This window comes from Ceratotherium simum, chromosome 10 (assembly GCF_057802395.1).
Source record: "Ceratotherium simum simum isolate JZ-2026a chromosome 10, ASM5780239v1, whole genome shotgun sequence".
Taxonomy (NCBI): Eukaryota; Metazoa; Chordata; class Mammalia; order Perissodactyla; family Rhinocerotidae; genus Ceratotherium; species Ceratotherium simum.
Genome location: NC_141909.1, coordinates 11,459,593 through 11,487,290, shown reverse-complemented (window position 1 = coordinate 11,487,290; position 27,698 = coordinate 11,459,593). Strand labels below are relative to the sequence as shown.

General features: G+C 43.8%; 2 protein-coding genes across 9 annotated transcripts in view; one reads left to right on the top strand and one right to left on the bottom strand.

The window, feature by feature from the left end:
* The window catches only part of TMTC4 (transmembrane O-mannosyltransferase targeting cadherins 4), a 66,287-nt gene extending 59,703 nt beyond the window's left edge, over positions 1-6,584 (bottom strand). For 2 of the 7 annotated variants that reach the window (XM_087435882.1, XM_087435881.1), the window contains exons 1-2: positions 5,057-6,006; positions 1,140-1,355 (exon numbers count right to left, since the gene is read on the bottom strand). In XM_087435882.1, the coding sequence (XP_087292008.1) occupies positions 1,140-1,355; positions 5,057-5,119 (279 nt within the window). In that variant the 5' untranslated portion in view covers positions 5,120-6,006. Of the gene's footprint in view, positions 1-1,139; positions 1,356-5,056; positions 6,007-6,470 lie in introns of those variants that run through there. The other 5 variants (XM_087435883.1, XM_087435878.1, XM_087435880.1 and 2 more) reach the window with 4 other exon arrangements.
* The window catches only part of ITGBL1 (integrin subunit beta like 1), a 1,366,350-nt gene that overhangs the window by 545,971 nt on the left and 792,681 nt on the right, over positions 1-27,698 (top strand). The gene's annotated exons all lie outside the window — the stretch shown is intronic.

Sequence of the window (27,698 nt, the reverse complement as noted above, 5' to 3'; positions counted from 1 at the left end):
GCTGTAGTCTGTGCCATCAAAATAGAAAAAATCAACTACAATGTATTACAAATAAAATACCTGCAAAACAGTGACTCCCCTGCCGCCCGCTCCTGCCCCAGAATACGTTTGTCCCATAGAGAATTTTTCTCAACATTTCAATACGAAGATGACTTTTTCCTCATTTGGCAGAATCTATGACTTCAAAACTTTAAGAGCATTCAACAACAGTGTTTTTCATGAAAAGACCCTACCATTGCATCTACTAGAGAGAGAGATTAGTATATTCCTTCCAGCTCTCTTCGTTGGTTAAGGCACACGCATAAAATAGCCAAGGAGTAACCAGACCGTCACAAGGCTCTAACCTTGCCATTTCTGAATTCTTTCTCCTCTGGGATCTCCCTGCCTCCGAGTTTCTTGTCCTGATTTTTTTTTAGCTCACTTAAATCTTTTTCTTCCCTTCCCACAAACCTGTTTCTTCTTCCCTATCTCTAGTTAATGAGTAAAAAAGGATATCATTTTCCCTGCAGCCACTGGTGAGCAAAACTTGCTGGGATTTTGCAAATTCAGCAAATTTGAGTCTCCAAACATGAAATGAGCAGGAACTGCGGCATCCACGGGCAGCACTCTCCTCGTCCTTCAGCAGCTGTCAGCAGGCTGTCCTGATGCTATCAGCAAAGGACAAAGAAGCAGCTAGCTCGCTGCCTGCTGCTGAGGATGCACCTTTGGGCAGGCGATCGGACTCGTCCATCACTGCAGCAAATGCGTGATTGTTTTTTTTTGGAACAGTTCTGGCCTAGAGTTCTGAAAATTTGTCACAAAACCTGAAATACTTAGTCTGCAATGCCCTGCAATACCCTTGCCTTGCAATCTTAGAATAAGGGTCTCAGATGGGTGTGGACTGCGGCCTCAGATAGGGTACATGGGGAGGGTGAAGCTTGAGGTTAGGCAGGGGATGGAGACTCCGCTGCCAGCAATAAAAGGGGCCCTAAATCAAGGAGCGCTATCTAAAAGAGACGGGAAACCTGGAGCACACAATTGAGCCAGGCAAATGCTTAACCCAAGGTTAACAGAAAATAATTCAACACAAACTTGGATTATTGTGGAGACATAGGCAAGTGGTGAACGTAAGTTTATCAGAAAGGAATTAAGACACGAACCTTATTGTTAACAATAGCTTCAGAGTCATCAAAGACAAAATCTCCATCATAGCTCCGTGCGAAACACACGAGGGAAACAAACCCCACTACTAACTTCGCCCAGAAAGGTGGAAGGACAGAAGATGGAATGATGTGATCCAAATCAGTGTCCAACTCGGCCATTTTGAAAACTGCAGGCTGCCAGCCTCCTGCTCCAGCATTATGCTGGTTAGAAATCTGCAAGAAAAATAACATGGTATAAATATTCATCAACACATTGTTAGGAATGTTTCTACAGTGGATACATTTACCTTAAGTGAATAAGAGCTAGAGTCATTTACGCTGAAGTCACCTGGGACACATGCAGATTCTCCTGGGCCCAACTGCAACCCCCGACATCAGAAGCCCTTGGGTTTCTGATGTTGGATTGTTCTTGAGAAACATTGATTTAATGGGATTCTTTATTTACCAACCCCATATGGCAAATCATTTTTATAGTCCTTGAACCAGTTTACAAAGTTAAAAAAAAAAAAAAGAGTTGCCATCTTGCTTCATCCAATCAAGAAAAATCAATAAATATTCCTTGTCGGGTCTTAGCACATTTTGTGTGTGTGTGCGTGTGTGTGTGGTGGAGTATGAAACACGGTCCTGATTCTGAAAGAGCTTCAGCCTATCTGTAGAACTCAGACACTCATGCCACTTAGATGAAAATCGGGGAGAGAGAAGAGTTCAGTAGAGATGATGAGGCAGGCACATGACTGACGGCCAGCTCCGTGGTTCCCACACGGAGGACAGACAGAGGAAGGAGAGAACACTGTAGACCGACTGGTTTGGGACAACATCTCCTTCCAGAAATACAATACAGGGCTGAGCTGTATTCTAAAGAAGAGGGGAAGCTATTCCATGCGAGGATATGACCTTCAATACTGGTGAAAGAGTCAGGTTAAAAATATACGCTTATTTTTAACTTTTCTTTGAAACAGGCAAAATGTTAAAGGCAGAAACTTGTGTCTCTCAGCCTTGCCATGTATTAGTTGTGTGCTTGTGTGTCACCCATACTCTCAGAGTCCATTCCTGTGCCACTCTGCAAAGCAGAACTTTCCCGCAGTGAGAGTTACCTAAGGGTTTCTTGCCATGGAATTTGCCCAAATGTCAAACTACCCCTCAAATCACATTTTAGCTGGCCCCATTCCCACCACTCCCTCAACAGGTGCTTTCTTTGAAATTACCAAGATCATGTTTGGGTCATACTGCTTTGGACAAGTTACTTAACCTCTCTGGGCCTCAGTTTCCTCACCTCTAAAGTGGGGACGATAACTGTGCCCACTCTACATGGTTGTCATAAGGGTTAAATGAGACACTCACCTAAAGTGCTCAGAAACACAGCTGGCTTTAATAAAAGCCCAGGGGAGGTGCACTGTTATTATAGGTCCTTTTTCAAGGAGGGCAAAAGCACAGGCACAGAACTATTTTCTTTTGAAAATCCCCTTTAGTAGTTGGCTTATTGGTACCAAGGCTCTTGTCCTGCCCAGTAAGGGACTGGCCCCCACTCCTCTCATACTGAGAGGGAGGAGAATCCCAGGCCCCTCGACTGGGAAGGCAGTTTAGATGCATTTGTTTCCAGGTCTCTAAGGGAGTACCCCAGATTACGGAATCAAGAAGTCAGTCAAACACGCCATCTGAGGTCACAGGCATCTTTTTCTATGGGCGTCTATCTGAGACAACACGGAGACAGATCCAACAGTCAACGGGACACCCATTCTGTGGTAACACTGCCACTTTCCAGGTGCTGGGCAGAGGTGCAGATTACAGTCCAGAGAGGAAGGCTCTGCAGCTCTCTCACTGCTGGTCCCTTGAGCTTCTCCACCTGATGTAACTCATGCTCTCGGCAAGTGCTGGGAGGAATATTCCAGCTACTATCTGCTGCCTTTCTTTTCTTTCCCACTGAAAGGATAAACCATTGGTCGAATCCAAACTACAGATGCAAACACAACATAGGTCACCAGGCAGGGCCCAACCACTATGTCTATATTTCAGCTAAAGAAATTACTCCTGCTACTAAAAAAAAAAAATTAATTAATTAAAAAGACTGAATAGCTAGTAAGATACCATGACTTAACATGGAGGGAATAAAAGTGTTCTTTGATTTAGAAAATTCATGTGGAGGAAAGCAAATACTTTATATCAATTTTAAACACACAATAGAGCTGTGAGCTGACAAATGGTCACGTAACTGGTCTCGATGTTATCTGCTTGAGGCCCAAATATTTGAATATTATTTCACAAAAGGTTGTCATGAGGTTCAAATGGCCTTACAAGAAGAACACTGAATCAGGAAATAATTTGTGCTCCGAAATGAGCTGTCATGTCTCACTTTGCATCTCAGATTGTTTGTAACACAGACTAATCATTTTGGTCCTCAGGCAACAGCTAAGACATCTGGAAGGCAGACTGTGGGCCACGCCCGGACCTGGGGTGTCAACCTGAGAATGATCTCCCCCTCTTCTACCACAGGGACATCAGGGGACCTAGAGTCTGTCCCACTCCCCGCTCTCCACCTTATTTCTCCATCTGGTTGACTCGCCTCCTGACTGCCGCTCCCCTCCCCTCGTCTCCAAGGTTCCCACTTCTTTGCTGCCGCTGAAAATACTCACAAATGCCCTTTTCATTTAAGGCATAACGGTTAACGTGTATAGTGGGACAGTTCAGAAAATACTGTGGGTCAGCACATGCAGTAAAAACTACAATGTGTTCGGAAGCCACGCAAAGTTCTCAGACTCTCGAGCAGTGGTTAAGAGCACGGGCTCTGGAGACAGACGCATTTGGACTTGCTCCCTGTGTGACCTTGAGCTACCCAGGCTTCTTCAGGATCAATTCCTCATCGGCACAATAGGGTGGGTGCCATTACTTACTTCAGGAGGTTGTGCTAAGGATTAAAGGAGAGAATGTATGGACACAATTAGTTCCCTTTATTGTTATTATTTTGGAGAAACTAGTTCCTGGTGCCTAGTCCCTGATCTCCTGTCTTGGGAACAGCAATGTTGCCAACAACTGTTTATTCTGGTAGATGGACTTACCAACCAAGGCCGGCAGTAGCCCATCAGGTGACCGGATGCAATCAAGAAAAGGGCGCCCTTCTTTTGGGCAGACCCAGGGCTCTGCTTCCCTGGCCAGGCACCTGTGTGCCCTGCATAAACTGCACAGCATTACACAGTGATCCTGTTCCCAACTCCCCTTCGGCCACAGTAAATGGCCTTTGTTCTGCAATGATCCCAGCCAGGCTTGGCACTCAGGTAACAGAAGCCCTGCCAGCGTGAGGTGGTACAGACAGGTGGACCGGCCCCCTACAGCTTTGTTTGTACCCAGGCCACAAAATAGGAAGGCACACGTTCCGTTTTTCTCTTGATAGCCACCCCCCCCAGCATCACCCTGTCCTCTTATCTAGGCAATGTCCTGCCTGGCAGCCCCGGCCCCTGGGAGTGGCTGGATGGTATATTCACCATATGGAGTGAGAAGGGAGCCCCACTGCGGACTCAGGCTCAGTCCAGGCAGCGCTCCAGGCATCTTCACCAGTGATAAAGTTGGTGCTCTAATCCCCATCTGACTCCTGTGCTGATTTCGCATTGTGTTCAGAATTAACCGACCCTATCAGGTGTGGAATTTGGAATGAAGCAGAAGTCTCTTTATTGTCAATTTCTTAAACTTCTAATATCAAGCCTCTATTTTCAGGGGGTTAAACAAATTAACCCGTCATCAATGAAAAGTCAAAAAGACCTCAAATAGGGACCCCTTCCCAACTCTGAAAAAAACAAGTGTCACTGAGCTGTGAACCCTTGGGACCCAGTGAGAGCTGACACAGCAGCCTGTACTGCAGGAAACAGGATCAGGGAGACGAAACCTAACTGATTCACTCAGAAAAATGAGCAGCAGCCACCTACTACAGAATCTTCTTCCATATGCACTGAAGGACCTGCTGGGCTCTGGCCGGCTTTTCCACCCATCAGTAACAATCCATCCACATGCCAGCTGTCCTCTGCCAGGCTGAGATGAGACAGTTCTCTGGGAATCGGATTAAAGAACCAGACCTTTTCTGACCCAGCAGGAGACCTGAGCTGACTGCTCCTCCGTTGGGGCCCTCAAGGCACGGGAGACCCTCATCTCCATTGCCCTCCACCACGCAGTGCAGAACAAAATGCTCCTCCAAGTATCTTCCTCTGGTGATCGCCTTCCCGTTTTTAGTTCAGTAACACGTGAGGCCCATACCCGCCTACAGCAAGAATGACTGTGTGTGGCTCGACATTCACAGTTCCACTGTCCCAGAAAGTTTCCAGCTTGCTAGCTTGTAGCTATTTTCCCATCTAAGTCGGTCTGCATCACTTTACCCCACCTCCATCTGGGGCGCACCAGGCGAGGTCAGGACTGCACGGAGAGGGGACAGGGAGGGGGTCCAGTCAGTCTTTACTGTAACCGTTTCTCAAGGAATTCTCCCCATCCATCTGCTCTCCCAGAGAAAGAACAGTGTGGGATGATTCACAATGCTCTGGCTAGATCTTTCCTCTAACTCCTCCCTTCTTTTGTGTGTGGTAAAAGAAAAAAAAAAAAGAAAGAAAATAGACACAGCTCACAGTCACAACATCAACAAGACCAGAAACCTCGCGGAGTTCGCAGGAGGTGAGGCGGCGGTTGCGCCACCTGCTCGGCTTCCCCACCTGCTCGGCTTCCCCAACTCCAAGCCCCCGCAGGGAAGTGGCAGCTCGGTGGCCGCGGGCGCTCCGGCTGGTGGCCCGCTGCTCCGCTCGGCAGCCAGAGCGGAGTAGCTGGTACTAGCGGCGCTGCAGGGGAGCCGCCTTTAACCCAGGGCAGGCGGCCAAGCGGCCCGGTTGCGCCCAGCCATCGCCAGGGCCGCAGCCAGCTGGCGCCCAGGCGCGGGGCCCCGCGGCCAGGTGGCCGCTCCGGGGACGCAACGCAGGCGCCTGGTGCGCCTCGGACGGAGGGAGCGCCCGCGCAGCTGGAGCGGGCAGGGGCGGCGGGGGTGACCACGGCCCCGGGCGGAGGGAGCGCAGGAGCCCCAGGCGAGGGCAGGCGGAGCGCGCACCCTCCACGCCGCGCCCTTTGTCCCGCGTGCTGTTCACACCGGGGCGCACGGCACCCAGCGCCCGCATCCCCCGTGACCCAGGCCCTCGGCCGCAACCTGGGTCCCGGAGCCAACTCCTGCAGCAGTGCGGCCGCCGGGCCCGGGCCAGCCCGCGGGGCTCGGGGCGCGGCGGCAGCGAGGAGCCGGCGCCCGCTCCGCGCCCAACTCTGCTCGCCCCCTGGCGCGCTCGGCCCTGCAGGGGCCGCCTCGCGTATTACCTGCAAGGAGCCCGAGCGGCGGCCGCATCTCCCTCCCGGGCGCGGAAACTCCGGCCGCTCCCGGCGCCCGCCCGGAGCTGGGCAGGGGGAGGGGCCGCCCGCGCTGCGCCCCCGCCCCCCGCCGCGCCCCTCCCGCGCCGCCCGCCGCCCGCCGCCCGCCGCCCGCACCCGCCGCGGCTCCCCACGCGTGCGGGCGCTCACTCTCTCTCCCGCCTCGGCCCGCCCCCTCTTCGCGGCCATTGGCTGCTTCCGTCGTCACTTTCACGCCGCAGCCGGTCCCTCTCGAGCCCATTGGCGGATGCGCCGGTGACGTCAGGCCAGAGGGCGCTAGTCGCGGCGAAGGAGACGCAGGACAGACGGACTCGGCGGGACAGGAGGAAGCCGAGCTCTGGGCGCCGAGCCCGGGCGGGGCCGGGGTGGGGAGGGGCGGCCCGGGGCCGGCCCGGGCGACGCGCGCTGCGGGCGCCAGCCCTGCGAGCCCGCCGCGGCCGCGTCCTCCCTCCTGCGGCCCGCCGGCCCGTCTCGCGCTTCTCGCGCTGTCGGCGGAGGCCCTGCGGCGTGTCTGCAGGGAAGGAGCTGATCACAGCAGCCGGGCCGTGGACTCCTTCCTGTCTGGGAGGCGTTGTTTCCCATGTGTGTCCCCTCCTTCTGCCTCTCGGAACAGAACTGCAACTGCGTTCTTCCGTCCAAGGCCCTGCGGCTCCGGCTTTTGTTTTTAGCAGATCCACTTCCACGACTCAGGTCTTCATTCTCCTGCTGACCCACGGACCCTGCTGTCGCGCTTCGCCTGGCCAGAGCCGCCACCCACCGTCCCGTCACCAAGTCACTTTGTCCTAGACTTCGGCTCCCAGTCAGATCGCCAGTCCGCCCGCCATAACCCCTTTCTTGGTAGATTACTTTGTCTCCTGCTTCAGAAAAAGAAACTTTCCCACTTTTCACAGCCAAACCTACAGATCCACTCCTAAACTAGGGATTTCACACACCCCTCCCTTTCCAGTATCACAGAGTCCGGCCTAAGATCAGTCTTTCCCTCTTGACTGGATCCGTGCCGTCAGGATTGGCTCAGTCCCAAGCCTTGCTCTACTCCGCGTACCCGCTGCCACCCTGCCTCTCTCCTACTCCCCGCAGCTGAAGTTGTTGAAAGAGCTGCCTGTCTCCACTTGCCTAGTTTCTCAACTCCCATTCACTTCTTGGTTTCCATACGCCACTGAAACTGCTTTTGTATAGTCACCAATGACACCCACAATCACTAAATCCAAAGGACAATCTCCTTCCTCATTTTACTTGATCTCTCAGCAAAATTCATCTTCCTCCTTAAAATACCTACTTCTTTTGGTGATAGCAGGGCTCTGCACTCCTGTTTTTCGCCAGTATCCTTGGCTTGCTTATCTGATTCTTGATGACCTCCGAATAACGTATTTTTAAGGTCTCAGCCCTTTTCTCTCCACAATTTTTCCCTGCATGATTCAATCCACTGCCAGCATTTCAATCAATATATCCCAGATTTACAACTTCCGTCCGTACTTCTCTGAGCTCCAAACCCTGTTCAGCTTCTCCACTTGGTTCTGTCACAAGCGCCTCAACTGGAACACATACAGATGGAACGCGTGCTGTCCCTACCTGCTTCTCGTCGGGTCTCCCTGTGCTAGTGATGGCACCACCACTCCTTTAGCAGTTCCCGAACTCTGCCTTCATCCTTGGCGTCTAACAAATCACCAGGATTCCTCTTGCTAAAGGTCTATCAAGTAAATGCCTTCTTTCCATTTCCGCAGCTACGTGTAATGCTGTGCTACTGTGCACGTGTTTCCTAACCCACGTTCACTGATCTCACGTTGGTAGATTGCAATCGGCCCCTGTGGGAGTATTTACACCATGGAAGTTGGCAAGCATTATGAATTGAGGCTTGATTTGTTGTTTTGCTGATTGTCTCTAGACTTAAGAAAGTGGTGGAGAGAATGTTAATAATGCAGATTAAACTTAAAATTGTGTTGTGCTTAGTTCTGAAACTAAAAGATTTTAGTTTAATGGGTTTAATTTGTGCAAGGGTGAGAAATTGTTTGAGATCACATATCAGATTTAATGAAAATAAATTTATTGGGCAAAGAGCGGATTGAGATACAGTTCCATTTGTCAAATCATAGTTGAATTACAAGCATCGGTTGGCTACAGATAGAAGCTTGTAGCAAAAATCAAAAGCATTTTGTGAGAATCCATCAACTATATGGAGTCTACAGTAAAGAGTATTTGTATATTTTATTATTATTTGTAAACTGTGTGCTACATAGTGTTTATATCAGTAACATTTATAATACGTATATACATGTATATATATGCATACATCTTTATTTTCCCCAGAGAACCAGTTGTTAAACATTTACCAGCACGCTACTGATTGATGTAGTTAGCATGGCCAGTGCATGGTGAAGATAAAAGTTGTTTTATCATTGTCTTTCAATTCCCTATCGACAATGCACTCCTTATTTCCTACTCCCAGGACAATTCGCTCTCACTGTGGCCCCTCTTGGCACATCACTGCTCCCCATTGCTCTTAGATTAAAGGTCCAAATGCTGCTGCATGGCCTGGCCCCTTGCCTACTGCTCCGGGATCATCTGATGCCCCTCTCTCTATTTTCTAAGCTCAGTCATACCGGCCTTTTATAGTCCGACAGTGTGCTGTGCTCCCTTCCACACTGGGCTGTCCACATACACCTGCAGCACTGTCTCCTGATCATCTCCGTGACGCCTGGCTAACTAATTCATCCTTCAGGTCGCTGTTCAAATGTCAGCTTCTCAGAAAAGCCTTCCCTGAGTTTTCTCCCCAAACACCCTTAGGTCCTTCTGTATATACTCTCATAGTTTTTATCACAACTGTAATTAACTAACTGTGTGATCATTGTGTGAAGTCTATCTTTACCATTAGACTGTGAGTTCCATGAAGGCAAGGACCATGTCTGTCTTAAGTACTGTACCCCTGCAGCTGCTGTGCCCACCACATAGCAGATGCTCAACAATGTGTCTCCAAGAGAATTTTCTGCAAGTCACATTGCATGTTATTGGCAATGCTGGAGTTAGAAGTGGAGTCTCCTGACTTAACCCAATGGTATGCTATTCCTTAAACTGCTGAGCCAGCCATGATCAAAATGATATAGTACTATGTGTCAAGGTCAGGGTAGACTGTGGAGAGTATAAAGATAAACATGGTGCTGACCCCGCCTTTCACAATTGTATGGTTTAGTAAGAAGGAGAAGATGTAGAGAATACCTCCCTGCTCCTGACCCATACACTGACCCTCACCTCTTGGCCCCAGGCCCCTGGACAGGACTTGTGCCATCACCATCACACACAGAAAGCGTGCTGATTGAGTGCTCAGTGTGCGCCAGGCACTGTGCTAGACCCTTTGCATATGTTATTTAAAAAAATTCTCACAAAAGCTCTACCAAGTGAATATTGTCCTTCATCCTGTAGATGAAGAAAAAGAGGCACAGAGGTCCAGGGTCAAACAGCTGGTGTGTTTCTTAGTGGAGCCAAGACTGGGCATACAACTGAGGGCTGTAGCTGCAGATTTCAAGAACCCCTGAAATGCCTGACAAGGTTGATGTTGTGGGCTGGAAAGAACTGGAACAGAGAAGGTGGTAAATATCTTTTTTGCCCTGTACCTTCTCTCTTCTCAGCAGCAGATGTCAAAAGTTGTTGGAGGGAGATGAACCCTTTGAGCCTTTTGGGGGGTGGGGGGAGAACTGCATAATTTTTTTGTGTGTGTGTGAGGAAGATCGGCCCTGAGCTAACATCTGCCAATCCTCCTCTTTTTTCTTTTTGCTGAGGAAGACTGGCCCTGGGCTAACATCCATGCCCATCCTCCTCCACTTTATATGGGACGCCGCCACAGCAGCTTGACAAGCGGTGCCTTGGTGTGCACCCAGATCCGAACCGGCAACCCCGGGCCACCGCAGCGAAGTGTGTGCACTTAACTGCTTGCACCATGGGGCCGGCTCTCTGAACTGCATAATTTTTTGAGGACAGGTGTTGTGGATTTCCTTGGCCAGTTGCCACACTTTGGTCTCTGGTTGCTACACCGTGAGGCTTTTGCTGCTATCCGGTGCACACGGTGCTCCTTGATGGAACTTCTAACCGGGATGGCAAGCAAGAAGGAAACCTTAGAGTCCACTTACACTTAAACTCTTCCCAGGGTCAAGGGATCTCATCAACAGAGTCCCGCAAATCAAGGGATGCTGTGTACACCTATGAGAGCTGTGCCCTGCACAACTCCAGAGGATTCTATTCGCACAAATTGCAACGCACGCCATGTGCGCACATTTCAGAGCCCCCAAAACTTCCCAGGGGCCAAAACATCTCCACTGCCACCACACCCACAAACAAGCCAGCTGAAAGTAGTTACCTCCCAAAAGGCTCCGATGGGTCGTCTCCCTCCAACAACTTTTAACATCTACTACTGAGAAGGAAGAACAGCATTTCATCATTATCCAGCTCTGCCTGTTTCCACCCCCCTGCATAACAAATGTGCCCTTAACAATGACTGCCACAGCTAAAGCAGAGTACCACCTACGGGGGGAGTCTCAAGGCAAGTAGGAGAGAGGAGCCACCTGACAGGTGGGTGGAGAAAGCATTGTGGGCAGGCAGGCTTGTGTAATAAGCCATGCACCACATTGTTGTTAGTGCCATCGAGTCCATTCTGACTCCTAGCGACCCTGTGAACAGCAGAGCAGAACTCTGCCCAGTCTTTATGCGCCGTCCTCTCTCCTTCCAGCCCTGTATCAGACAGTGCTCCGCTGCTATTCATAGGGTTTTCGTGGCCAATGTGAGTGGCCAGGTCCTTTTTCCCAGACTGTCTGTCTTAGTCTGGAAGCTCTGCTGAAACCTGTCCACCGTGGGTGACCCTGCTGGTATTTGAAATACTGGTGGCATAGCTTTCAGCATCACAGCAACATGCAGCTGCCACAGTGTGACAACCGACAGGGAGGGGTGGTGTGGCTCCCTGACTGGAAAGTGTACGGGCTAGGTGGTAAGAGCACTGAATCTTAATCTTCACCATGAGACTAGCAGGGCTGGCCTTATCACATCCTATACGTGGTCATGTACTTTAATCATGGTATGTGCACAGCTTGGAACTTCCAAATATTCAGATGTTTTACCTACTAACTCTTTTCCTCCTCATTACTTGCAACCACATCATATTTTTTTTATGTTGACCTTTCCATGCTCTTCAGTAAAATGTAATAAACGCAACCATCTTTTTCTATAAATAAACTCTGCAATTTCTTTCAATGCCACTTGTGGCAAATTGCCTTTCCTCAATATTTAAAACAGGTGTGTTCTTTAATGAATCACTTATTTTAAAATCTTACGCTTAAATAAAAATGTCTACTTTGCAGATTCAAATATAGTAATGCTCTTGTCTACATGAAATGGGATTTACTTATGATTGTGGGCTAATTATTTATTTACTTATCTCTTTATTCACTCAACAAAAATGTGCTCAATGCCAATTATCTGCTAGTTACTCTCCTAGATACTGAGGTTGCAGAGATGCGTGGTTCATGATCCTACAGAGGTAACAGTCTTATAGAGGAAATAGATTTACAATCAAGTTTAAATATTTACAATCCAGTTTAATGAGAGTCTGATAGAGTTTGAGAATCCTGTGAGACATCAGGAAAATATACAGGAGGTGGCTGGATATTTTGGTCTAGAGCTCCAGGGAGGGATCTGGGCGGCTGTTGTAGATCTGAGAGCATTAGAAGGCAGTAAAAGCTATACCCGGGATGAGCTTACCCAGGAAGGGCCTGTGCAGTAGGAGAAGAGTCTAAGCACAGAGCTCTAGGGAGGTGAGCTTGCAGGCCCCCAAGAACACCCTAAGGTTCAATGATTCACTCACTGCAAGGACTCACAGAAGTAAACAAAACTGTTATACTCATAGTTACAGTTTATGATGGCAAAAGATGCAGATGAAAGTCAGCAATGGAACAAGGCGCACATGGCAGAGTCCAGGAGACACCAGGTGTAAGCTTCCAGTTGTCCTCGCCCTGTAGAGTCATGTGGACAATGCTTCATTCTTCCAGCAATGGTGTGTGACAGCACATTTGAAGAATTGCCAACCAGGGAAGCTTACTCAAGCCTTAGTGTTCAATTGGAGGTTGGTCAAGTAGACATGGCTATCTATTTGCCTGGCTGACCTGAATTTCCAGCCCTTTCAGGGTCAAGCAGATACCATGTGGCCCAAGGTCCCCACCACAGATCACATAGTTAGCATAGACTGTCTGGCATGACCCAAAGCCACCAAATAAAGAAAGGCATTCTTATCAGAAAGGAGATTCCAAAGGCTTAGAGGTTACCTCCCAGGAACAGGGCAAGGGCCAAACCTTTCTTTGAATGTGCAAGGTTAATTCTATACTGCACAGGAGGCTAACATTTGAAGGCCAGGTGAGGAAAGATTCCACCATACAGAATAATATTCATTGACTGGATACTGGGCCTAAACTAAGAACAAGTGTGGCTATGGAATGCAAGAGTAGAGAATTTCAAGAAGGAGGAGATACTAGCGCCAAGTTGGTCAATAAGATGGGAGCTAAGGAATAGCATTCAAATTTGGCCATCAAGAGGATATTGCTGACTGTGCATAGTTTTTTAGGCCCTTTAGGATCAGGAAAAATGCTGATTGCATGGATTAAGGAATACAGGATTGGAGAGGAAATGGAGATAATAAGTTATTATTTCTGAGAAGGATATATAAAAGGAGAAGAAAAGGTGTGTATCAAATAAGATATCTTTATCAACAAGCAACTGAAAATCTCAACTAAAATTGGCATAAACAATAAAAGAATTCAATGTCACTTAATAAGAAGGACAGAGGTTATTTGCTCTAGGTTGGCTCTTTCATCAAGAACCCAGGTTCTTTCTATCTCCTTGCTCTGCCATCCTGTTGTAATGGCAATCCAGTTCCCTTCATGGTATAAAATTGCTCTCTCAGTTCCTAGCATCTTATTTGGAGTGACAACATCTAAAAGCAGGAAGGAACCTTCTCCTATATTGTCTCACTCTTAGGAGGGAGGAAATCTTTCCTAGAAACTGCCTAGCAGAGATCCTGGCCCACCTCAAAACCATTCACCGGCAAAGAGAAGAAGTGTACCAAATTACTAACTTGGTCCAATAAGGGCTTAACTGTAATTCGGTCTTCTTCCCCTAAATCAAATGGGATGGGGGCATTCTGATGGCTAGTATCTTGGGGGGTCTGTTGGGAGAAATGAATGTTGGACAGGTAGCTATCAGTGTGTTTTACCAGATGACACCTGGAAGGAGATAGATCACAGGAGAATTTTATTTTTAATACATGAAAAATTTTAATTTGTTTGTTTACTGAGAAGAGCCAGGAGAGAGAGAGAGAGAGAGAGGTTGAAGATAAAAGAGAAAAATATGTATATCAGTTGGAATCTCTGAAAAACTAAGAAGAAAATTTAATCCATAGCACAGGTTAGAATAGATATCTTTTGTTCCCTTGAGTTAAATAATATTTAATGATGTTAGATATTATAAACCTCTCACTCATGTACTGTCTAATTTTTTGGAAACATTTTATATTTTTCAACTGTTTACCCAAGTTCAACCAGTTTGCTATCTACTCTGTCCTTAAATTAACTACCCACTGTCTTTCATTTCTTCTAAATGTTCCTCTTTTCAAGAAGCCCATGATCATCTCTCTTTTTAGAATTCCCAAATTTCACAAGAATGGGTGAGAACTTTTGTAGGTCAATCAATATTTGCCAAGTATAGATATTTTTTGGTATAAATATTAAAAATGCTTTGGAGAGGAACGCTAAACGGTTTTATTTACTTAATCTTAAGGCATCATATTTTACATAGTATTTCCATAAATTTTAATTTTCAATGTGAATTTTCAATACTAGGTATGTAATAATAAATGAAGCAAACAAGCTTGTGTAGCCTGTGTAGTTATAATTGAATCTAAGCTGTAAGTCCTAAAATAACTGGGGAAAACAGTGTGATGTCAGAAGAGGAAACAAAAAAGTAACACACAGTGCTTACTCTGTGCCAGTACGTCCTAAGCCCGTTCTGTATGTTAATTCATTTGGTCCACACAACACCTTAGAAAGTAGATCTGCTATTATTATCCCCCTTTTATAGAAGTGGACATTGAGAGGCAGAGAGGTTATGTAACAGCTGTGTGTGGTAGAGCCAGGACTCGAGGCCAGGAAGTCTGGCTGGGAAAGGGTCTCAATTTAACCAGTTCACTCTCTTGCCCCTATATGGCCTGGGGTGTACATCAACCAATAATTATCAAATCTTCTTCTCAAAACCTGCATCTTTATCTCCTCAGCTTTTCTTTCTCAATCTGCCTTTGCCCTCCTTCCAGCCTTGTTCTCTTCTCCTAATGCCAGCTGTCTCACCTTGAATCTCTATTTAAAATAAATATTATAATAATGTAATAATTAATAATAATAATAGTTCATCTTTACTGGTGGCTGGTATGTGTCAGGCACATGATACATGCTTTCATGGATTATTTTACATGAACATAATAATGGGAGTGTGCTATTGTTACCGATTTTACAGGTGGGGAAGTTGAATCCTAGAGGTGTTAAGTAGCTTGCTCAAGGTCATGCAGAAAGCAAGGGGGCAGAGCTGGGATTTGCACTGGGCAATGTGACACCAGATCCCACGTTTTAAATTGTTATACAAGATTGCCTCCCGTTTGATTACTCTTTTTTCAAATTATTGCTTTTCTCCTCCAAAATACTAGAGTCTTCCCAATATGCTCCTCTTTCCTTGTATTGACAAATTCTTTCTTGTTAGCTCAAGTTTTATGGTTTTTGTGCAGACCATCACCCTCCTGCCTACATTTCTAGTAATGGGCTATGTTTCCATGATTATCATTTATTTTGTACTAATTACATTTATATTGTTGTAACTCTCATGGAATTTGGAGGGCATGCTAGTACTTGTGATTATTTGAGGATTTTCACTTGGCTTTTTTGTTTATACTTCTTTCTTTCGACCTTGACCTCCTGGAGACTTCTCATTTACCTTCAGGACCTAGTTCAAGGAGTACTTTCTTTGTAAGGCAGCCTGTCTCAAACCCCCAGGTGGAATTAATCATGCTCTAGCTTGGGTCCTCAGTGGATTCCATAAAGCTGTGAGAATCTTTCCAACCTATTGATTTTTCTTGCAGAGATTTGCTTATAAATGTAATGTTTTCTCTATGATTTGGATGGTATCTGTTTCCTTTTGTATGTCCTCAGGGCTTAACACAGAAGAAACTCAAAAAAAGGGTTTGTTGAATTTAATTTAACTTCCAAATTCAATAGACCTACCCATGAGGAATACTCTAGTGTGCATAGGGAACTAAATATATTTAGCCTGGGGCAGAAAATACCAAGGGGGTTATGATCTCAAATATCCCAGAGGCTGTCATATTCTGTGCTCAATGAAGCACTACTATAACTAATAGGCAAGAGTTGGAAGGAAATTTTGCCTCAGTCTGAGAAATGGCTTTCTAATGTTAAATATCTAACAATGGAACAGGTTACCTTAAAAAAATCATGAGTTCCCCATCAAGTAACGTCTTCAAGCACAGGTTCAACAAGCCTATAACTAGTGCGCTGAGGAAGGAATTCTTTCCTGTATTCAGTGAGACATTGAATCAGATGACCTCATACGGATGTTTTGACCTTGAAGATTCTGGGTGCTGTTAGAGTATATTTTTCAAAAAATTGAAAACATGGCTCCCGTACATGTATAGAATGAAGACATGTCAAAGATTTTATTCAGCTTTCTATTGAGGGAACTAGTAGTAAGATGGTAAAACCAGTTCAAATGAGAATTAGAGGAATAGGAATTATCTCCACTAGAAAAGACATTCTACATAAGTTTGCTGAATTTGAAACAAAACTGGTTAATGTCCTACAGGGAAATAAAACTGGGTAAAAAAGGTAACCGTTAGGGTTAACGTTTTGACCAGACAGAAACTATTTGCATCTCTACTGGACAGGGTCTACAAGTTAACATGCAACTTCACCGAGATGGAGCCCTTACCTAATAGTAAGTAGAAAAAGCAAATAAAGTGACAGTTCCCCACAAAATTTAACGATACGTGGGTGAGTGTGTTAAACAATGCCCCAGTGTATTAGTTTTCTAGAGCTGCTGTAACAAATTACCACAAACTGGATGACTTAAAACAACAGGAATTTATTCTCTCACAGTTCAAGAGGCTAAAAGTATGAAATCAAGGTGTTGGCAGGGTTGATTCCTTCTAGAGGCTGTGAGGGAGGATCTGCTCCATGCCTCCCCCTTGGTTTCTGCTGGCAATCCTTGGTGTTGTTTGGCTTGTAGACACTTCTCTCTAGTCTCTGCCTCTGTCGTCACATGGCGTTCTTCCCTGTGTGTCTGTTTCCCTATCTTTCCTCTCTTATAAGGATACCAGTCATATTGGATTTAGTGCCCACCCTACTCTAGTATGACCTCATCTTAACTAATTACATTTGCAAAGACTATGTTTCCAAATAAGGTCCCATTCTGAGGTTCTGGGAAGGATATGAATCTGGGGGCGGGGGAGGGGACACTATTCAACCCAGTACGCCCATTAAGATAGTAAAAGGACATCTACTTTTTTACCTTATTTCTAAGTTTTAAAGACTTTTTCTTAACCATGGCAGTCACTTACTTTCCCAGTCTCCCCCATTGCTAGCTCATGTATTTCAACATTAGTCATCCAGCTGGGGCTAGCTCTATATTTATTGATACAAATAGAAAAGACACTAAGTATGTGTTTAATAAACAAGTAAGGTATAGATCACATAGGAATGCTTCAATGTAATGATACAAAGACTTAATTTCCAGTGCAGGTCTCAGGTCACTCAGTTACTATTTTGGGAGAAATCATTTTCATGAGCCACTTCAGTGTGTAACACATCCCTGGAATTATTTAGGCCAATTCAGGAGAGTCAGCTTGGCACATATTAAGAACGGAGGAGGGAATTTTAAGTTATACAGGCAACTTCCCTGCCCTCCTTTTTTGTTTAAATGAAAGCTTTGTAGTAGGGTGTCCAGTTAGGCACAATTTAGGGTTTTATAACAGAGAAGTTACCAGCACTTATCTAGGTTAGCCTCTGTAGCAAGTCTCTTTAGAGTAGATTTTTTTTGGAGGTAGGGAAGGGAGTGACTTCAAAGGCCCCTCGGGTTACAAATGTTAGATGAGTAGGGAGCCCTTACCCTGGGAGAAGATTCCATGGTCATTTAACAGGAGCTTTTTTAGCTAGACTTTGTTCCAAAAACCCTGGTTGGCAGAGATGGTTACAGAATTAGGAGGTAGGTAGATCTGAGAGGAAAGGGATTGAGACTCATCTCCCACCCTTTCACTACTGAGATTACAGGTTCTTGAGAGTTTTTCTTGTGAATCAAGACAGCTTGACCCAGCTAGAGTCAATTGATGGGAAAGGTTACCTAGGACTCAAGTGGGAACTCATTTATCTATCTATCTACTCATCTATCTAACCTATCTCTCTATCTATCTCTCTATCTCTCTATCTCTCTCTCTATCTCTCTATCTATCTATCTCTCTATCTATCTATCTGGGTAGGAAGACATCTGGGTTGGTGAACTAGGCTCAGCACAAGCCTTAAATATTTGTTACCTTCCTAAATCTAACTGTTCTGGCAGAGCATCATGCTGGAAAAAAGTGGCTGAGCATGTGGTTGAACTAAAGGTGATACAACCTTAAGGTCTAGATATGGGGCACAACTGTGTCTGAGACCAAGAAGCCATAACTGCCACCTGGGTATTTATTGGGCATGGTAGTGGCCCCAGAGAGATGGTGCTGGGTTTGATCTGCAAAACTCAGGTTTTCCTCCGCCTGGTCCTTTGAGGCTGAGCAACTGAGCTTGGAATTCTTGGCACTGAGATGGCAGGTATAAGGAAGCTTTACAGAAAGAGTTAATGAAATTTCTGATGAATAGGGCAGATAAGGGCTCAAGCAAAAAATTAGAAAAATAAAAGCGATAATGACTTCGGTTTTCTCCCAGGTTGATAAAATGACTCAACCAGTTACAAGGCATTCAGCGACATTTTTGCCTGATTTTCTTCTCACTGCAAGTCACCCCCAGGTAAGTGAATCTCTCTTTTTTCTCTTCTTAAATTCTGGCTTTCTGTCTAGAATTTTGTTATTCTTATTTCTGGAAAAACATTCAAGAGAATTGGGTAGAATGATCTCATTCAGAACAGATGATGACACAAGTTCTGTTTGTTTTCTTCTGGCATTTGCCAAAGTGCACTTTGTGTTATTCTTTATGGTATTTGTTTTCTAAAATGTAGAGATGCTGTCATCTTTCCCAAGTAGTTGATATACAAAAGGCCTAGGTATAATCTTGAGCTGTTGTGAATCTGTTATTGTTGTTGTTTTGGTAGCTCTTTTCAAACTTAGCTCTATATTTTAAAATGCTACTTATTGTAAAACATTTAAATAAAGCAGAAAAATGAAGACAGAAAACACTAGAAATTCTACCTCACAATGATGACCACGTTGGTGCATATAGACACGTGTAAGTATGTGTATACCACTTTACATAAACATATACTCTATGTGTTCTGCAACCAACATCATTACTCAATAATTTATCATGGACACCTTTCCATCTCCGTAAATCTAGATCTAAAAATTACTTATGAGTGTTGGAGATTATCACATTGTCTGTACCATAATTTACTTAATTAGTTTCCTATTGAGGGCTATTTAGGTTGTTTCATATTTTTCATTATAAACAATACTGAACATCTTTGTGCCTACATTTTCACATTTTTTGTAATTATCATCTTAAGGTAAATTCCTTGAAGTGGAATTGCTAGTAACAATATGCAAACATTTTGCAAGCCATAAAAGCCTATTTCTCAATACCTTGCCAAAACAGGCTTTGTCAATATATTTTGTTTGCCAATCTGCTAGGCAGGAAAAGTTCAATTTTGTTTCAAAAATATTACAAATAAAATATTTAAAAATTTTAAAGTCCTATGTTTTCTCTACCATCTCAGTGTCCAGTTCTACTCCCTAAGATCTCCTATTTTAAATATTTCTAATTTTATTATTCATAAGGACTATTTCTGTAACTTAATACTGTTATATCTATAGGTATTTATTTGTAGAATGTATTGACTTGCATTGAATTATCAAGGACACGTGTTCTCATAGTCCTTTTTGCCTCTGTTTTTCTGCATCTACTCCCTCCGTATTTATTTTATCACACATTAATCTAGAGGTAAAAGTCCATATTTGTTTGGATTTTACAAAAAAAAAAATTCATTCACACAAAGCTTTTATAAACAATATATGTTCCTAAAAGAGACTGGAGATAAGTTTATATTGAAGCAAAGCAAACAATTTTAATGGGCATAGAAGACATTCCCATTTTTAGGAGCTCCCTCAGCTGCCTGTGGTTACTTAAAGATGGCAACCAATTCTTTGTCATCCTTCCCTTGTCATCCTCCCCACTAGAAGATGGAGTTTATTTCCCCTCCCTTTGAATCTGGGCTGGCCTGGTGACCACTTAACCAATAGAAGGAAGTAGAAATTACTGGTGGAAAACACTGTAGTTGGAAAAAACTGGTATCAGTTTCTTTGAGGACTTCTGCTTCCTCTCTCTTAGAATGCTTGTCCTTGGGATGTCCCTTCTTGAAACCTAGCCACCATGATGTAAGAAGCTCCTGACAACATGTGCCCATCCAAGCTCCCAGCCAACTGCCAGCATCCCCTGCAGGCCATGTGAGGGAGCCATCTTGGACATTCCAGTCTAGTTGAGTACCCAGTGTTCACAGCTCTAGCTGCCTGTGATAATGTGGAAATGGAAAATATACCTAAGGAACTTATGGATTTGGCTAGGGAGATTTTAACTGAGCTCCTAGATGTCTTCAGACCCAGCTCATAGTATACAGGGCAAAAGAAACACCCAGCTGAGTCCAGACTTAGGGTGGACTGTTAGAGAGCAATCATACCCAAAGCAGCTGTCCAACCACTGGGTTTATCCTTCATCTCATCCCAACATCCCCTCTTTTGCTGGCTCCTCGCCCATCCTCTCGCCATCTCTAGTTCTCCTCCCTGCTGACACCGTCATTTCTCTCCTTTCAAGAGCTGAGCTAGCCAAATTCCTCCTCTGGTCTCATTTAAAATATCTTTCCCCACCCTGAAAACTTTATGCCTGCTGAGCCAGGTTCTCATTGGGCAGGCACTTATCAAGGCAATCTTCCATAAAGTCAGTTCTCTCTGGAAGGAGAATTGTGGCAAGTAAAATTTTCTCTACTGATGAACCACACATAAGCTACACTCACCGCTTCTCCTACATTCACAGCTGAAACAGCTGTTTCTTCTTCCTCTCACTTCTCTTTCTTCCTCTCTTTCCTCGTTCCCCTCCCCCTCATTCCTTTGTACACCTCGAGGAGACAAAACTGTCAATGATGAGATGCCCAGTTGCTTTTTCAGACCAATCGCTGTTCCAATTCCAAAAAAATTATCTCACTGCAGAACTGTGCACCTAGAGTCCATAAATAAGTGTTAGATGACAATGGAAACGAATTAATCAGTTAACACATTTGTTAAGCACTGTTTTCTGGAAGGCACTGAGCTAGCTAACAGGGAAGAAATAAAAGATATATGACGTCAGTTCACGCTTTATTTCCTCTCCCATTTTTGTTCTCAGTAACTTATGTACGTTGAGGTAACTCTCATTCTAGTCTGTTAATTCAAATGTATTTCCTGAGTGCTCCCAATGTATCAGGCACTATAGAAGTGCCTTTAGGAAGCTTCCTTCTGCTCTTTACATTCTCTCCTTGTATTAGTTTCCTAGGGCTGCCGTAACAAAGTACCACAAATGGGATGGCTTAAAACAATAGAAATTTATTCTCTCACAGTTCTGGAGGCCAGAAGTCTGATATCAAGGTGTGGGCAGGACCGTTCTCCTTCTGAAGCCTCTAGAGGAGGATCCTTCCTTGCCTCTTCCAGCTTCTGGTGGCCCCAGGCGTTCCTCGGCTTGTGGCAGCGTCACTCCAGTCTCTGCCTCCATCTTCACATGGCTGTCTTCCCTTTCCGTCTGTCTGTATCCAAATGTTCCTCTTCTAATAAGGACACCAGTCGTGTTGGATTAGGGCCCAATTCCAATATGACCTCGTCTTAACTTGATTACATCTGCAAAGACCATATCTCCTAAAAGGGTCATATTCACAGGTACCAGGGGTTGGGACTTCAATGTTTTCAGGGGGAGACAATTCAACCCATAACACACCCCTTTTCTCTTTCTCTTCCCCTCTGATTAAACTTCTCCTCTCCTTCTGCTCCTGATTCCATAACTTCTTCCCCTTTTCTTCACACATCTGTACCCTCCATTTTTATGCACCTCCACCACAGACCAGCCTCCCCTTCGTTTCTAGCTGCAAATCAACCCTGTCTCTCCCAGTGGTGATGGTGGCTCACTTGGGGGTGGGTCCCAGGGGCCCAGAGGCGTGTAAAGGAGGGAAAGGAGCTTAGGCAAATGTCTTTAGAGTGATAAATATCTCAGCAGTTGTTTTCTCTCTCCCACTCTCTCAGTGTCCTGCAATCTTGACCATACCACCCACTGGTAGACATCCTGGAAGGAAAGAGCTGAGAAAAAAGAAGGGAGATAAGGATGAAGAAATTCGCTAGATAATTACAGCAGGCAATTAATCTAATTAAGTGAATATTATTCAATCACTTTCATAATACCTGCCAGGATGTTATCAGATTTCCATAAAGTGCAGCAGTATTTCTAAATAAGTAGAAAAGGATTACAGCTCTTAACTTTGGCAATAAAACTTTTAATAAATCCATCAACTCCATCTCACTCATTTTATATTTCCTCCAGTGGGTCCTTCCTTTATCAACAGCGGGCTTTGCAATTGGACAGTGCATCACTGGGCCCTAATACTTGAATGATTCCAATCATTCCAATCCAACCAAGAGAGCTGATGCATATAAGTGCTGATGAATATACTTTATCAAGCTGAGCCACCTTCTGCTATCAAAGAGTTAATGCCTCCAGTTTCTGCCCTCTTCCCTCAATCACTTAAAAGAGTGAGGGCTTATGGTCAGATATTAATGGACTCAAGTGTATTATTTCCGTTATTGGTGGTCTGGTCTCCAGTGTCTCTCTCCCACATAGTGGGGCATTGCTGAACTTCACCATCCTGATTTCCGGCATCCTAGATGGGAAAATGAAGAGCGTCATATTGTGGTGACACGTTTCAACCCAACTCCTGCAGGCTGTGAGCAAACTCTGAAGCAGGTAAGAAGGGCTGCCATAATAAAATGTCACAGACTGGGTGGCTTAAACCACAGAAATTTATTTTCTTACAGTTCTGAAGACTAGAAGTCCGACATTAAGGTGTCAGCTAATTTAGTTTCTTCTGAGATGTCTCCACTTGGCTTGCAGATGGCCACCTACAGCCACCTTCTCGCTGTGTCCTCCTGTGATCTTTTCTCTGTGCTCGTCTCTGGTGCCTCTTCTTGTGTCCAAATTTCCTCTTCTTATAAGGACACCAGTCTAATTGGATTAGGGCCCACCCTAACGGCCCCATTTTAACTTAATCACCTCTTTAAAGGCCCTATTTCCAAATACAGTCACATTCTGAGGTGCTAGGGGGTTAGGGCTTCAATGTATGAATTTGAGGGGGACACAATTTGGCCCATAATGGCTGAGTTTGCCAAGACTGGTTGGTCTTGAAGGAGTATATGACTTCTACCATGGCTTTATTTCCTTATTCCTGCCTTTACCCTCACCATCCAGAGCCTTGATTGGACGCTTCTAGCCAGTACCTATAGAGACTGAATTAAAAATAAAGTCTCTCTAGAGTAAGTTTTCCCAAATATGGTCCAAAGACCAACAGCTTCATATCTCCTAGAGTACTTGCTAAAATCAGATTCCTGGGCTACGAGAAGCCTTATAAATATGAATCTCTTAGTGGGGGAGCCTAGGAACCTTCACTGTCATAAGAATTACCTCCCCACGTAATTCTAAGGAACACTAAACTGTGGAGTTGTTGTGTCATTATCAGTTGGAGATAAATGACTTTATAAAACCAACAGTTGGGCTCTAATTTTCTTTTATATGCTGACATGCTTTTTAACTAAAAGTTTCCGAGAGAGAGCAAGCTGCTATTGGTGAACTGTGCATAACCCACTCTATTCTATTGATGTTGTGACCAATAGGGATGGACTATTACTGAAGCACTAACAAAGAGTTGTGGTCATGATAAATTATTGTAGTCTAAATGCAAGAAATCCCACGAGTGTGTGTTGAACATGAGAATTTTATGCATCATGCAATTCTTCAGAGAAAAATCAAAGAGCGTAATTGCTTTAGACATCCTTTTTAAAACCAGTGAGATTATGTATATATATATATGCATACACATACATGCATAATATTATATATGTATGTATATGTATGTATATCTTGGTGTGTATTATATATGTGTATATGTATATGTATATGTATATATACACACACACATTTCACATATAACAGAGTGTCAAGCACCCTGCCTACAGACTTCTAAGGATTTCCCTGGAGTTTCTGATCCTGTACTCATCCCTAGCTCCGTGTTCAAGTATTAAACATCTCCATCTTGAAGTTCTTTGCCTAAAGTCAGCACAGAGAGTATCTCACTTGCCAACTTTCTTCCTAAACTTTGATTTTCCACCATGTTACGTGGCCTTCTGTGTCTCTCTGCCTTTCTCTGTCTCTCTCTCTCTCTTTTTTTTTTTGTGAGGATGATCAGCCCTGAGCTAACATCCATGCCAATCCTCCTCTTTTTTGCTGAGGAAGACTGGCCCTGGGCTAATGTCTATGCCTATCTTCCTCCACTTTATTTTTTTAATTTTTAATTAATTAATTAATTAATTTATTTCCCCCAAAGCCCCAGTAGATAGTTGTATGTCTTAGTTGCACAGCCTTCTAGTTGCTGTATGTGGGACGTGGCCTCAGCATGACCAGAGAAGCGGTGCGTCGGTGCGCGCCAGGGATCCGAACCTGGGCCAGCAGCAGCGGAGCGTGTACACTTAACTGCTACGCCATGGGGCCGGCCCTCCCTCTTTCTCTTAAATTACCTCCCATACTTCTTCCCTCCGTTCTAACATCCACTCCCTCTCAAATTCTTTTCCTCCAACTACCTTGGCATGACTGAAAAAATTGTGTTACTAAATTATACACAGCAATTAGCTCTCTATTATCATCCCAGACTTGGCTCTGAGCCTTCCTTTGAATTAAAAAGGAAAATCATTCCACACATATTTACTGAACACCTACCAGGAGGCACTGTTTTAGGTGCCTGAGGAACTCTTTAAGGTGTTCCTTAAACATGAGGAGAACATCCACCTTCAGAAAAAAAAAAATAGGTTGAAACTTAGAATTTGAGATTTTCTTGTATTTGAGTGAGATCAAATTCTTTGGCAGAGCCCTCTTCCCCATTTATCAGAAGTATTTTTTTTAGGTTCTTGTTGCACTTTTTTTATTGTTGTAGTAAAATACATATAACATAAAGTGTACCATTTTAACATTTTTTTTTTTCCTTAGGAAGATTAGCCCTGAGCTAACATCTGTGCCAATCTTCCTCTGTTTTGCGTGTGGGTCACTGCCACAGCATGGCTGATGAGTGTTGTAGGTCTGTTGTAGGTCCTGGGATCTGAACCTGCAAACAGGGCTACTGAAGAGGAGCGCGCCAAACTCAACCACTACACCACAGGGCCGGCCTCGCTATTTTAATCATTTTTAAGTGAACAATTCAGTGGCATTTAGTACATTCACAATGTTGTACAATCATCACCATCATCTATCTTCAGAACTTGTTCGTCATCCCCAAATGAAACTCTGTATCCATTAATCAATAACTTTCCATTCTCTTCAACCCCCAATCCCCAGCCCCTGGTAACCACTATTCTACTTTCTGTGTCTGTGAATTTGCCTATTCTAGTTATCTTGTATAAGTGGAATCATACAATGTTTTTCCTTTTGTGTCTGGCTTATTTCCCTTAGCATGATGTTTTCAAGGTTCATATATGTTGTAGCCTGTGTCGGAATTTAGTTCCTTTTTAAGGCTAAATAATATTCCATTGTGTGGATATACCACATTTTACTTATCCATTCTTCTGTTGCTAGACATTTACGTTGTTTTCACCTTTTGGCTATTGTGAGTAATGTTGCTATGAACATGAGTGTACAAATATCTGTTTGAGTCTCTGTTTTCTATTCAGTATATACACAGAAGTGGAATTGCTGGATCACGTGGTGATTCCGTGTTTAACTCTTGTTGCACTTCTTTTTATCGCACATGGTAGGTGTACAGCAGCACTAGACACGGAGTCAGAAAGCCTGAGTTCTAGTCTTGGCTCAGTCACTCATGACTTGGGCAAGTAGCCTAACCCTGCTTACCTCCTTTCTTCTTCTGTAAAATAAGGCGCCTGGACCCTGATCCCTTCCAGTCCTAAGATTCATGAACTGGATATTGAATCATGATTCCACAAAATCACATAACACTTTATTGCAAAAATACCTAAATTACTAAAGGTACAATCTTCATTTTTCCATCTGTTTCCAAAGTTATTCTCTGATGGCATACTATCTCTTGTGTAGAAAATTGTAGCTACCAATATTTGGCATTTTAGGAATAATTCTGACAGTCTCATCCAGCCGTCCATACATTTATTTACTTTAGGTGCTGGAGATATAAAGATGAATCTGATACAAATTCTATTCTCAAGAATCTTTTAATCCAATGGCAGAGTCAGAGGTAGATAAATTATTTTCCCCTTTCAAATGTCAGGGAGAGGTGGCATTTTGGCCCAGGACTCACATCCATGAAAATCCCAAATGCTAGACTTCTTTTTCTTTTCTTTTTAATTTTTATTGAATAAATTCGACATGTAACATTGTGTAAGTTTAAGGTGTACAGCATGTTACTTTGATACATTTATATGTTGTAATAAGATTGCAAATGTAGTGATATTTATCACATTAAGTAATTATGGTACAATATTATTGTTTATCTTCATTACACTGGGCCTTAGATCTCTATGGCTTATTTACTACTTGTTACTAATTTGTATTCTTAAACACCATCGCTCTTATCTCCCCCCCACAACCCATCCCCTGGTAACCACCATTTTACTCTCTGTTTTTTACAGGTTTAGCTTTGTTAGATTCCACATATAAGTAATATCATACAGTACTTATCTTTCTCTGTCTGGCTTATCTTGCTTAGCATCATATACTCAAGGTCCATCCATGTTGTCACAAATGGAAGGATATACTTCTTTCTCATGGCTGAATAATATTCCATTTTGTGTATGTACCACATCTTTTTTATCCATTCATCTATTGATGTGCATTTGGGTTGTTTCTGTGTCTGTTGTGAATAATGCTGTGATAAACATGGGAGTGCATATATTTCACCAAAATTCTGTTTTCATTTCCTTTGGGTACATACCCAGAAGTGAAATTGCTGGATCACATGGTAGTTCTATTTTTAATTTTTTGAGAAACCTCCATATTCCTTTCCATAGTGGTTAGACCAATTTACATTCCTACCAACAATGTATAAGGATTCCCTTTTCTCCATCCTCGCTAGCACCTGCAGTCTCTCGTCGTCTTGATAATAGCCATTCTAAAAGGTGTGAAGTGATATCTCATTGTGGTTTTGATTTGCATTTCCCTGATGGCTAGTGATGTTGAGCATCTTTTCATGTGTCTGTTGGCCATTTTGATGTTTTCTTTGGAAAAATGTCTGTTTAGCTAATTTAAAAAATTAGCCAATTTTTCAAATGAGATTGTTTGTTTTTCAAATGTTAGACTTCTGATATTGAAGTTGAACATACAGTGACAGAAATCATTAACAAGATTGAAAGAAAAAATATATTATACAAATTTAACCTTGTTTCTCATTACTATACCACACCTCTGTAGCATTATACATTAATATTTTAAATAAATGCTGTAATTATCTTGTGATGAGCAATATTATATTAGTTGTGTATATGTTAAAAGCATTAATTTTCTACATGTAAATATTTGAAGAATGCCGCAATATTTGTTATCCTGAGTACCAGATAGGATTGTACTTGGCAGAGAGTAACAAGGATATCCAACAAACAGTGTCTTAAACAAGGAAGATATACTGTTTTTCTCCTATAACCACAAGGTGAGAGGG